The sequence below is a fragment of the Falco peregrinus genome, chromosome 1 (assembly GCF_023634155.1).
Source record: "Falco peregrinus isolate bFalPer1 chromosome 1, bFalPer1.pri, whole genome shotgun sequence".
NCBI classification, from domain to species: Eukaryota; Metazoa; Chordata; class Aves; order Falconiformes; family Falconidae; genus Falco; species Falco peregrinus.
The window spans coordinates 113,146,385-113,160,557 of record NC_073721.1 but is presented as its reverse complement, the minus strand read 5'-3'; the positions used below and the strand labels follow the sequence as shown (position 1 = coordinate 113,160,557).

At 38.5% G+C, this 14,173-nt stretch overlaps 1 protein-coding gene across 2 annotated transcripts in view; it reads left to right on the top strand.

The window, feature by feature from the left end:
* Window positions 1-14,173, top strand: part of UNC13C (unc-13 homolog C) — a 178,401-nt gene that overhangs the window by 41,522 nt on the left and 122,706 nt on the right. For both annotated transcript variants that reach the window (XM_027792581.2, XM_027792579.2), the window contains exons 5-6: window positions 3,421-3,492; window positions 9,512-9,731. In XM_027792581.2, the coding sequence (XP_027648382.1) occupies window positions 3,421-3,492; window positions 9,512-9,731 (292 nt within the window). The remainder of the gene's footprint in view (window positions 1-3,420; window positions 3,493-9,511; window positions 9,732-14,173) is intronic.

Genomic DNA, 14,173 nt, shown 5'->3' with positions numbered 1-14,173 from the left:
AGCACCAAGGAAGCCAAGTTATTTTACATCATGTATCAGGAATTTGTTAAAACATTTAAAAATTAAATAGACAATGCTGTGCTTTATCATCTTCTCTTATTGGTTTTGTTGGGTTATTTTGTATAAATTTCTCCATATGTTTATGACACAGTAGTACCTGCATGGAGATCTTTAACCTCTGTAGGTCAAATTCCCATGTAAGGAAAGACATGAGGTAGTGTTTGAACTTCGCTTTGAGAGGGAGCAAGTGTAAACTGCTGAACAAGTCTTGTGTCCTGTTAAAAGACAGTATGGAAAGGCTTCAGGTTTCTGTTGCTCACTATGTTCTTTTGATGTTCTGGCAATTTGAACTTTCTTCATGGAGGCTCCAGATGATGACCTGCACTTACCTTTCTTCCCTGCTACTATTTAAAAACAGAAGGGAAGGAGGGGGAAAAATTGTCTTGCTACATTCATAACCTGTCACCTTATTTCCCATAAATGAGTCTGGCAGCACTTTTCCCTTTCTTTTTCCAAAATACTCATTCCTCCTTGCTTCTTTCCATTCTTAAGAACAGACACTATTCTCTGTGTGTTCAGTGCTTCAAGCTCTTGAATTATCACCAACTACAGTATTTCAGAAACATTTTATTTATGGGCTTTCTCTTGAAGATACCGTTTATTCTGACAGTGAAACATAAATGGAAGTAATTCTTGTGAGTTCTTTCACTAAAACCCCTGTAAATTTAATCCCTAATGACTGCTAACTTTACTGGTTTATCACAAATCCCTCTAGGTATCACTTTCTCTTATTATCCTTTCAGCATGACAAACACTTTATTAAGAACAGCCTAATTATCTGTTTCCTATTAGACTTTGTTATTTTATATAGGTCACTGTACTATGATTTTAGACACACTTCCGATTAAGGAGCAAAAAGGTTAAGCTACGTGATTCTGGGAGTAGTCCGTGGGAGAATTGGGCCTCAAGAACACGTGACAGGGTCAGAATTTCTTCCCTAAATTTCCTTTTTCTCTCAGGAAATAGTTATCTGTTTATTGACTTATATTGATAGCATGAAATTGCAGTTCTCCTGCTGCCTCGTGTACTTTGATATGTTGCTGGAGGACAGAACACAGTAGGATTCACTGCCTTATATATGAGGTTAATGTTATTATTGCCCTTTGTATTCCTGCCCTGACAAGTAGTCCATATTGCTCTATAGCCTGAAATAGCTAGGATCGTGTATTTTAGACCTAAAAGGATCAAATCACTTTCTCTAAGTATAAGTGACATGAAGACTAGAGGTCAAAACTATACAATATACTGCAGGCAAGTAAATGTAAATGACTACTTTCCAAGACTTTGGGAAGAAATATGCTTCAAGAGGGATGAGAAGATGAGTGCTTTTAAAATTAATCTTTTTAAACATAACACTCTACCGATTATGAAAATTGTTTCTTTTCTTCTTAATGTTCCCAACACGTTTTTGCTTGTCACTTCTCACTTTGATGCATAGGTCCTGTAGCATTAGGTATTGTCACAAAAAGTTTGAAAAAGCAAAGCCTGGACACTGTTTCATCTTTCCTGTCACTTTGTCAATCTCACTGGTGCACACTAATTAATTTCTCATATTCACGGAAATAGAAGGGAAAGGTGGTCACAGAGAAGCAAACGATTATTTATTTATTAACAAAAAAGTGGCAAAACTGATAGCAAATTAATGGCATAGACTTGGTAAACTGTTCAAAGAAAAATGAAGGGGCGGGGGTGTCTTTGCATGCCATGGTAACTGTGGCAGGACAGTGATGAATCAAATCAAATATTTCTGTGCCGGGGATGACTTCTTACCCCCATAATTGGTTTCACAAGATTAATAATTTTGTGTCTGTCTGCAAGTTTAATTATCATCAAGGGAAATGTATTGAAAATTGAATGGGTACATTCTCAGGGGGAAGTGAACATTTAAAATTAAAATTAACAGTCTTAATATCTCTAAATAAAAAAAATCAATTTAAATTATGTCAGTATTTAAAAGTATAAAATGGGAAGGAACCAGAATTGTCTCACCATCCAAAGATTAATGATGCAATTCCTCTGCTGGTGTAAGCCTAAAATGCTTCTGACCCAATATATATTTCACAAAAATAAGAATGTCATATGCAAAATATCTTTGAAACTCTATAATGGTGGACTACAGAGACCCAGTTCACAGTAAGGTGAAAGTCTGTATCCTCGCAACAAAGGCAACAGACTTCTGGTTAGTGGGTGGTGTAATTGATCATCCTCCCACTGCTAGACTGAGAGCAGCAATGCATGACAAAGCAGACTCTGGATTACGGAAGAACAGAGATAAAGCACAAGTATACAGGCACACTTGGGATGATTTAGACTAGGGGGAGGGATGCATAGGCCCAATTTTGCTGGTAAAATACAGTAGTATAGCAGTGTATGGTTAATATTTTGTACAGTGGAATAAATCTGACCTGTTTCTGTCAGGCAAAAAGGACTACCGATAGCAGAGGTGCTATTCAGAGTTGAAATATTATTTGGAAAACACGCAGAACTTGTTTCCTTGGGGTCTCTTTCCTTCTGATCACTATACTCTCTAATTCATTCTTAAGGACCCATTTAAATTACAGGGATATTGCAGTAAGGTAGATAAAATTTCCTTACTCTATATTAAAAATGTTTTATTTTGTGCGCTTTTGATGTACTATACTAGAGCAAATGGGGTGTAGTCTTCGAAACTGGGAGATGTTCCTATACCCATAACATCATGTGGGCAAAAGAGGACAGACTGAGGCAGAATTCCATCCTGGTTTCCTCCTTCCAAGAACCATTTTTTTTTTTTATTTCTCCATATAGCTATTCGTAGTATTGAATAAATATTGTATTTGTGGAAAAAAAATACTTTTAGGTTTCCCAAAGACTTTTTATTTAAGACAAGTAGCATTTTATCTACATACATACAGTTTAAAAGTGCTTAGTGATTTACAAAAAAATATCTGGACTGACAACTTGAACCATAAGACTATTGCAAAATGATCTCCCATGTTGCTGCAGGCACAGACAGCTCCCAAATTAGGGCAGGATGCCTATCCTTGTACCACATTAATTTGGTTGGCAAAGCGGAAAAACAGTGACAGCCTGTGATTTAAAAAAAATGAGTCATAAACCTCTGAATAACAGGTTTTATATTAGAAATGGCAGTTCAGCTGGGCACTGCTGAAATAAACAGTAATGATGATAGAAATCATGCTTGCGTTATGTACTGAAACCTTAAAAGTTGTGTGCTGCAAACATTAACTAAAAGTTTTTGTAAGTCTTACAGTTTTGCTTAAATTCAATAGCATAGTCAAGTACTTCTTGCCTTCCATTAAATTAAACAACTGGAGTTACCAGTATAATTTTTAACAGTTTCGCATTTGCTTTAAACAGACACTTGCAGCCCGAAAATCTGGTATTTCCATGGCCATGCTCATCCGGACCTCCATAAACAATGATGAAATGGTGAGTGTTTTCAATGGCAGGTTTAAGTCATTTAAATAATGTAGAAATTTTTGTTCAAAACTCTTCAGAAATTATTTCAGCCTTCGACACTCCAAACTGGATAAAACTGAGTGTACAAGCATTCCATTTATTGTGTAGCCACTTTCAGGGATCTTGAGCAAAATTTGCTGCATGATTCACCAGGTTTGCTTCTGCTGACTCATATCAATGATGGTCAGAAGAGACTAAGCAAGAAATTTCTGTTTTACAAAGTAGTTGCTTGGGGAAATGTTTTGTTTTAAATAGTCCAGCTGCACCATGCTTTACCTGCAGTCTTTCGGCATCCTGAAGTTTCTCTTCACATCGTGAGTACAATTAGAATGACAGGACTCTGCAATAAGATTTCTGTGTGATTATTATTTTTTTCCCCAGTTCTTATAGGTGGTCAGGCATTATTTGATTTTGTAAATGTAACTGCTGCTAAATAACAATGTGATTCTAGATAAGGAAATATTTAATTCATACAAGAAGTGCCCAGAAGAACCTTTTGAAAAAAAATTGTATTCTTACAGCTAGTAAAACCTCTGTGTTGTGGTTTTCCCTTATTGACTTAACATATTTTGCAAAAGACATTAATTTTAAACAAAAACACAACAGGTGCCATTTTCTTCAGGGATACTTAAAGTGTGATGCGAGCAGATTTACACGGCTGAACTAAGCAAAAGCACAAATTTGAAGGAATAAAGGCCTCTTTCATGTTCCTTAAATTGCTAGTGAAACATAGCCTTCTAGAATGTATCCTAAATTGAAAGAAATGAAGTGTTGAATTTTTCTTACACTGTTGCTAAGAACTGGAAGAGCAGAATATATTGACAGATATTCTGGAAACTGAAACCCATAGCACAAGTATACACACGTCCATTACTGTTCTCTGATTTATTGTGAACTTTCTGTGTTTATATGGTGATCATAAAGGAGTAGTTAGGTAGTGCTCAGAGGTGAATTGATGAGTAGGAAACAGCTGGTGTTTGAAATGATCTTTCAGTAGGAGCAGTAGGTATTTAGTTCTGCTATCTCAAAATAGCAACAAAGGTTGATAAAGTAGAGAAGAACTATGGAATCTTAAAAAGAAGTTAAAAGCTGCGGGAAAATTATTGAGAATGAAATTATGCCATGCAAGTGATACAAAATAAAGACTTTTTCCATCAATGTTACAGCTGCTACAAAAATATCTTAGTTCAGTAAAAGACCCTAAGATACTCCATATCTTTATTAAAAGATGTCTTCTAAACAAATCCAGTGATGAGTGACATTCCTCAGGGGTCAGTACTGGGACCAGTGCCGTTTGTCAATGACAATCTTTGTCAAAAAGACAAAAAAACCACCAAAACCCAGCAATCTTTGTCAATGACATGGACAGTGGGATTGAGTGCACCTTCAGTAAGTTTGCCAACACTAAGCTGTGTGATGTGGTTGACATGCTGGAGGGCAGGGATGCCATCCAGTGGGACCTTGACAGGCTTGAGAGGTGGGCCTGTGCAAACCTCATGAAGTTCAACAAGACCAAGTGCGAGGTCCTGCATGTGGGTCAGGGGAGTCCCAAGCACAAATACAGGCAGAGAATGAATTGAGAGCGGCCCTGAGGAGGAGGACTTGGGGGTGCTTGTAGATGTGAAGCTCAACATGGCCCAGCAATGTGCGCTCACAGCCCAGAAAGCCAGCCCTATCCCGGGCTGCATCACAAGAAGTGTGACCAGCAAGTCGGGGGGGGGGGGGGGGGGGGGGGGGGGATTCTGCCCCTCCACTCCGCTCTCGTGAGACCCCACCTGCAGCGCTGCATCCAGCCCTGGGCCCCCAACTTAAGGAGGACATGAACCTGTTGGAACAAGTCCAGAGGAAGCCACAAAGAAAATCAGAGCGCTGGAGCACCTCTCCTGTGAAGATGGGCTGAGAGAGTTGAGGTTGTTCAGCCTGGAGAAGACAAGGTGCCAGGGCACCTTATAGCACCTGCCAGTAAAGGGGACCTATAGGAAAGCTGGAGAGGGACTTTTTACAAGGGCACGTAGTAATCAGACAAGGGGTAATGGCTTTAAGCTGAAAGAGGGTACATTTAGATTAGACATTAGGAAGAAATTCTTCACTGTGAGGGTGGTGAGGCGCAGGACCAGGTTGCCCAGAGATGCTGTGGATGCCCCATCCCTGGAAGTGTTCAAGGCCAGGTTGAACAGGTCTTTGAGCAACCTGTTCTGGTGGAAGATGTCCCTGCTCATGGCAGGGGAGTTGGAACTAGGTAATATTTAAAGTCCCTTCCAACCCAAACCGTTCTTGTGACACTAGGAAAACCACTTACAAGTATTACCACCTTTTATGACAACAAATACAGTTACATGCCTCCCCTCGTGCAAAAAACTACCAGACTGACTTTGGAAGGCTAAAGGTGCAAGTTTTGGAGATAATATTAGTTGCCAACTAATTCAGTACAAGAAAGAATAATTAGGACTACACTTATAGATTCTGACTTAAGTGATACTGTTCAGGAGGAAAAAAGAAGACAGCAGATCCCAATGGAGAGCTTAGTGCAATCATTTCTCAATGCTTGCTGTCAATCAGGAGAGAATATTGAACTCTGATTCAGGAGGAAAGGGAAAAATAAGTTGGATGTATTTTTATGCCATTATGCTTTTTGGCCTCAGTTTGAACGAGGACATATGAAAAATTGTGTACTAGAAATAGGTATTTCTTAATAAATTCTTAAATAAAGACAAAAGTCTGAAGGCAGACAACAAATAAAATTTAGATACATAAAAGCTTTATTTGATTAGAAAATGAAAAAAGCTAATTCAGAGAAGAGGTGACTAAGAGAAGCCTGTTGTATGCCAGCCCTTACTAAACATACTAAAAAGAAGCGGATACTCTTTTGAAAATAAATGTAATGGTACAGCCAGTAAAACCACTTGCAAGATATTTAAAACAAGTAAAAAGTAATACTTTTCTACTTGGTCTGTAAGTAGCCAGCAGAACTTAATGCCCTAAGGCACCATTAAGACTGGGTAGAGCAACATTTGAAAACAAAAAGAACAGACATTTTCAGGCATAAAAGAACTCTCTGGATACTCTCCACAAAACCAGATGAAGTGCAGACACTGGCGAGAGTTAAGGAAGAAAATCCCCTTTGGGCAAGTTATTCCTCCGATTAAGGCTTTTCTGGTTTTTACTCTCCCTCAGCTTTTTCTGGAGGGAATATTAGTGGCTCTGATGGAAGCAGGTTAGAATCAGTACTGAAATTCTTTGAACTAATGCCTTTTATTAAAAAATTAAATGCCACTTACTCAAACAATTAAAACCTGGAGTTAAATGATTTGAGCTTTGCCACTTGACATTGTTATCCTGGTATAACACATTCATGACACAAAAAGTTTTTATGTTCTCAGGCACCGATCCAAAGACATTTTAAGCAGTGTCAAATTATTAACTTCAGTGATGCTTAAACGTATGCTTTCAATTCAGCATTCATTTAATTGCTTTGCTGAACAAAGAGATGCAAGTTTGTGAAGAAAATACATCAAAGATACTGAAGAAGTATATGTGACAGGAATAAACTTCACTTTGGAGGATAAGCAGATAACTAAATAAACCTATATATTAACAGTGCTAAATGTTATGCCCAGAGCTCAGTAAATGCATATAATAGATACATTTAAAGAGAGAAGAGTATTAGTAATGAAAGCCTCTAGACAGTAAGATAAATTTCTTCTTTACAATTGTAGTTTTCTTTATTAACAACAGGGGAAAGATCATGTTCAGCAGCAAAACTGATCTACAAATTATGTCTTTCAGCTGAAAACTTCATTTACCCTCAGATGTTTTTTTCAAGGCCTGTTGAGCTGTGCCATTTCAATACTTGCTGCCATTTCAGAAACAGACAAAAGTTACTGGCAAAATTCTAAAATTATTTATACGGTGAAAAAACATCAAAGCTGAACAGTATGAAAGGGTAAGATTTGTACAGATACTACTAGAGTTCAGGAGTGCGAGACTGTAGTCTGCAAAGGAATCTTCAAAAGACCTGGTGGTTTCTGAGAAAAATGATTCCTCAACAAGCTGCATAAATTCACTTTAGGTTGCTCTTGACATTTTCTTTCTGATCCCTGTAGCTGGTAAGTTGTGACATGGGAGGCAAGGGCGTGAGAAACACATCAGGATGACATTTGCCAAGTTAGGTGTCCATGACGAGCACAGTCCCTTTTAGGGTCTGCAAAATCAAACCAGTGCAGATGTTTGCTTGCTTTCAGGGGAGTTACTAAGTGGCTAATTGTGGAGGAAAGGCTAAGAAAGCACCCTGGAGAGCAATTCAATATTTGTATTAGTCTGTCCTGCTATATTCAGCTTCTTTTCTAAGTTTGGTTCTACAGTGTTCTCAAAGGTGCTAGGATCAAACGTCCATGAAGTGTCTGACCACATTTATTTGGCCAGGCTTCACAGGATGGATGTTGTTTTTAGCATGTAACTATGAACTTCAGTAAGAGCTGTGGGAGTACTTAATATTTGTTTCTATTTGTAGTGCCTGAACCTATGAATCAGTAGATTTGTGACTACATGGTAATAGTTTTCTGGGGTAGCAAAATTCCCTTAATTGATGACTCTGTGCAACATTATGCAGATATGCACACAAAAATATTCTATCAGACAATTTATTATTAGAAGAATATTTCATATGTTTGAGCGGAGATGCAGATAGATAAAACCAAGAGCATGTAAGCATGTTTTTAGGCTAATATCTTGCATTTGGCATATACTTACCACAATTGAATATTAAAATTACAGTAGTGTTAACAAATACTTAATGGAATAAGTTAGCCTTGCTTTCTATGCTATCTATAACTGTGGCAGTGATGCTAAAGCTGATATGGACAAACCACACAAATTCCAAAATGTTGTCCCCTAGTTTGAAGAGGTGGTAGGACGGACAGACTTTAAGAAATATCCCATTTCCTACTGTGCTACCTTTTTTAATATGGTTTCTTTGTGAAAAAATAATGTATTCATTTATAAGGGAATGGATCTAGAACTTCTAATACGTTTATGGCAGGCATGTGTGCAGTTACTGGGGAAAAAAAAACCCCAAACAAACAAAAAAAGACTGCCAAGGTTGTATTATTGTGTGGTGCTGAGTACGGCCTACAGGCTGCTGAGTATTTCTTGTTCCAAATAAAACAATAGGACTTATATCTGAATGCCTAAAAACAAAGCTTGAATAAACAAACCAGACCATTGTGGCCATCTAAGCCTATGCTTTATACACAAAACTTCAGGGACTGCTTTGGTTTCACCTTATTAAGCACTAAGTAGCTAAGAGTCAGGTTGTTTGCAGTACTAATTAGTAAATAGCCAATAATTGTTCTGCTAGAACTAGTTATGTGTCCTAAGCTAAACGGTCCAAGAAATGGGCGTGGAACTTTAAGAGTATGGATCATTATTGTTTATAGCTAAAAAGCATCCTGGTGCTTAAAAAGGAAGTTGTGAGAATGTTATTATAGGGATACAGACAAAATGGAAACACAGAATTAGCCTGCATTTATTTGATGAGATTATATACACACAAAATATTAAAGAATAGTACGGTGTATAACTGAGGTTAATTTTGTGCAGTGTGTCTGAGTTCCTGTAGGAAGTATTTAAATATTCAGAAGTAATGTGTTAGGTAGTTACTTAAAATGCATCTGTGAGTGCAACACTTATGATTTTTTAAATTTCTGCCTCAAAATAGGAAAAACACATAGGACTCTGTTAACTGACTGACTTGATTCCAACTTAATTCTCCTGTTTCTGTAATCAGTGAAAACGTACATCCAGTTATTTTGTCTTCAAAGTGCAAGGCAAAATGAATAAATCAGTATTTTGCAAATTAGTTCATACTTCAATGCATACTCTGGTATTTTGCAACATTGTAAGTGTAATGACGTATACTTTAGCCTCCAGTTCACTTGTATTAAGCAATACTTCAGCCAAAGTCTTGATTATTTTTTTTCTTACCCAACAGAAAATACATGTCTTCAAGAAGACGCTGCAGGCTTTGATCTATCCAATATCATCAACTACACCTCATAACTTTGAAGTTTGGACAGCTACAACTCCCACATACTGTTATGAATGTGAAGGTCTACTTTGGGGCATAGCTAGACAAGGCATGAGGTGCACCGAATGTGGTGTAAAATGTCATGAGAAGTGCCAAGATCTCCTAAACGCAGACTGTTTGCAGAGTGAGTATTTCCTGACAGCTAAAGCTTTGCAATACTTCACACCTTTTGATTTTGTGCACACACTCAGACATTTCCTGAAATGAAAGGCCAGATCATCCGTGAAGGCATGTTGATACTCATTGGCTGAGGAGCTAGCCAGAAAGTTCATTAAATACCTTCTGTTAATTCTGCTTTTGTCCTTGGAACTTGCCAAACGTTGCTGGTGAGTTACGAAATAATGCTTGGTAGCATGAGTGCATTATTTACTTTCCACTGCCTATGGCAACATCTAGAGTAATTTGTTACATGATGTAAACCCTCTTTGTTTTGTTTAACTCGTAACAAAAGAAATGTCAAAACAAAGATGAAAAAAAGTTCCTAATACTTATTATAGTCATATTAATGTGCTACAGAATAGACAAAAATATGAAACATTAAATAGGATCTTGTCCCTTCGAAATATCAAATCATGTATGTTTAAGGGAAAAAAAAAATTAGTTAGGAAGTCTTTTGTCTTTGCTTTTTCATTGGCCAAATTGATTCCAGCCACCATGCATTCCCCTCCAAAAATATCTGAGGTTGCAATATAAATACTACACGAGACTTGAAACAACAAAAAATTTAGACCTATAAACTTTCTGATATTTTGATTTTGGAATGGAAGGGGCTTTTACAACTCTGGAGTTCTTCCACATTGTTCACTGTTAATGTCTTGAGAGTTTACCTAGCTTCTACATGTAGAAAAAGTACACAGATATTCCAGTCAAATCTTCTTTCTTCCTTTTGTTCAGGGACTAATCACAATTTCCCAGAGCAGCTGACCCCGTGGAGCATAAATCAATGACAAATGTCTAAATCAAACTGCTTAACTGTGTTTAATTGTGATTCAACACTACGGTTGAAACTGGGCAGTGTTTGACAGCTAAGCTTTTGACAGTTTCACAAGTGAGAAAAGAATGTTTGCTTTGAAAATCTAATATTATAAAAGTATATTGTGCAGCGTTAATATGATTTCTGGTGGTGAGTTTTCAGAAGTTATAAAGAATATACTTGTAGCTTCTTCAATAAGTGCAAATAACTTCTTTTAACTGGACTGTAACAAAAGAAGGTATGCTTTCATCATTTCAGTTCCTCTTCACTCTTATTGAATAATTGTCCCATTTTGTTCTATGTATATTTTAAAACTAGCTAAAAAGAATTAATTGTACATCAGCCCATTGATCTCTCCAGTTTAGGTAGGCTTTTGACACCGTAGTTCTTCTGGGAATCACCAGGAATTACCTGGACTTAGAGACATGAAAATGAGTTAAAACGATGAGCTTGGACTTCTGCTGGCAACAGGATACGTGCAAGAGACTTGCCAACTAACTGCTCATTAAGTTGATGGAGGAAGTAGAAATAGCTTTCCTAAATTAATCTGTCCCCTTATGCACATCTTGTTTAGCACTGTTTATGTACAGGAGGAAGAAAACATGGAGAAGGGGCACTGAATTGATTCTGATATTCTCAAAAATGAAATTCATCTTGTAGGAGGGTCTTGAAGCAAATCTTTATGGATCACAATGAATCTAGTTGAAGCTAATTGTCTGCACATTCTTCAAGGAATCGGGCTATTGCTGGATTTTGAGCTTCTTTGCTAGGACTCTCATTTGCTGCTTCCTGAAAATGCTGACCTATTCTGTGGCAAAGAGATAACTATCAAGTGTTTTATACAGTATTATGTGTAATTGTGTAATTACATACATAATGGTCAATGGTCTAGAAATTGAATCATAGAATCATTAAGGCTGGAAAAGACCTTTGATATCAAGTCCAACCATTAACATGACTGCCAAGTCCGTCACTAAACCATATAGCTGTGCTGCATCCACACGATTCTACCATCTCCCTGGGCAGCTTGTTGCAATGCTTGACCACCCTTTCAGTAAAGAAATTTTTCCTAGTATCCAATCTAAATCTCCATCTGAACTTGAGACCTTTTCCTCTTGTCCTAGTGCTTGTTATCTGGGAGAAGAGACCTGCCTACAACCCCCTTGCAGCAGCTGTAGGGAGTGATGAGGTCCCCCCTGAGCCCCCTCCTCTCGAGGCTGAACCCCCCCAGCCCCCCCAGCCGCTCCCCACGGGACTTGTGCCCCAGCCCCTGCCTGGCTCTGGACATGCTGCAGCCCCTCAATGTCCCCCCTGCAGTGAGGGGCCCAGCGCTGACCCCAGGATTCGAGGGGCGGCCACACCAGTGCCCAGCGCAGGGGGACGGTCACTGCCCCGGCCCTGTTGGCCATGCTGTGTCTGACACAAGCCAGGCGCTGCTGGCCTCCTTGGCCACCCGGGCCCCCGGGGGGCTCATGCCCAGCCGGCCCAGGCAGCCCCCCAGGCCCATTCCCGCCGGGCAGGGCCCAGCCGCTCTTCCCCAAGCCTGCAGCACTGTGTGGCGCTGGTGTGACCCAAGTGCAGGACCCGGCACCGAGCCTGGTTCAACCTCACACAATTGGCCTCGGCCCATTGATGCAGCCTGTCCAGATCCCTCTGCAGAGCCTCCTGCCCTCCAGCAGATCAACACTGGCCCCTAACTTGGTGTCCTCTGCAAACTCAATGAGGGTGCACTCAATCCCCTCATCCACATTGCCGATAAAGATATTAAACAGGACTGAGCCCTGGGGAGCACCACTTGTGGCCAGCTGGATGTAACTCCATTCACTACCACTCTTTGGGCTTGGCTGTTCAGCCAACATTTTACCCAGCAAAGGGTATGCAAACCTTTTGGAGCATCTTGTCATATGTTTTGCAGCTGATTAATTGTTCTGTGAGTTGGAATGTTATACTACTTTGAAAATGAGGTTCATGTGCTTTGTTTCATTTATGTTAAAAATGTTCAACATTCCATTGAAAAAAATAATTGACCGGTGCAGTTGGTTAAATCTCTTTCTAAGAAATATCTAAGAGATAAATCTATTTTGAAGAAAGCTGATGCCTACAGTATCATAAAGTGAAATGTGTGTGGTTCACTGTGGTTATATTTATCACAGTCATCCTTTTGGCTATCTCATAATCACTAGGTCTCCAAGCATCTGTGGTTTTATTTTTTATATATGTAATGATTGCTAATGTAGGCTGCAGAAAATCAACATCTTAAGCTCTTTAAAGTCAATACCTAAACTTGCTCTAAATTAGGTTTAAACAAAATCAGTAGTACTTTCATTAGACCTCTCATCTTCAACAAGATATCCCTTTCCTCGTAGTAGGTGCAATCTTAAATCAGAATTGATTCCAATCATGTTGAGTTTGTATCTGTTTGTATCTGTCCCTAGGGTAAAAGGGGCTTATTAACTTCCTATGCAATATAAGTAACAATATTGTCTTAATTAGTCTTAATGCTGCATGAAAAGAGCTGTTGGTAGACTGTCAGCAATAGAGTATGTAAAAATGGCTGCAATAAATAATTTAGGGTAAATAGAAGGCTGTGCCGATTTTTCAGTAAAACCTAAAGGAAGCTGTGTTTGAACAAATATTCCAATTTTATCTGTACTCTCAAAAATCAGCAGGTTTTTCAACAGGAATACATTATTGCTATTCAGATTGTGTCCCTAGTTTATCACTTGGTTATGATTTTGTATCTGCTAAGGAAGGGCAGAAAATAGAAAATTAAAGATGTTGCTCTTCTACATCTTGCAGGAGTCACCTGTCATGCTTTCTGGGCAGGTCAGCATTCATCTCTTTTGTGATAAAATCACCAGAGAATTCTTTAACTGGTATTTGGTTTCATGGTAGCATTTAATTCTTTTTCTACTAATTTGTAATTTTTCAGCATGGAAAAGCCTTAATCCCTAGAACTTTGTTCTTCTGTATTCAAAAAATGAGATACTTGGGCTGAGATTATCAGGATTTCTCAAGATTTAGTAGCCATGGAACTTGAAGAAGCCATGTAATTCAGCCTTTTGACAATCTGGAATCATTGGTATCTGGTATCTCACCTCATGCTTTTCCAATATTACGGCATTATGCCTTATTTCTCCCTCTTTTTCATCCTCGTTAAGAAACCTTCAGATAACAAAAAAAAGTTAAGAAACCAGAGCATAAAATATTTGTTCTGTAAGACTTCACTGAGATCTTAAGCTGAAAGATAACCCTTTCCAGTGCTACAGATGTATTAATAGTTTCTTCTTTAGTCATTGCAAGCTGAGAGCGCCTTAGCAAAAAAACGCCATCAAAAGAACACAGTGGTGTTTGATGCCATTGTAAAGAAGGAACTATGTTCCTCTTCGATATTGAGATATCTGAATTCTAATGGTTTAGCAAATTGTTCAGCATAATTCTAAACTTAATTTTACTGTCCATTTAAAGGGAACAATAATACTTTGATCCTCCCAGGAGCTGAGGATGGCTAGTTGGATGAGGTTTTCACAACCTTTTGGAAGGGTAAAGTACTTACTGCTGCTAGTGATAACGATGATGACGATGGTCACACT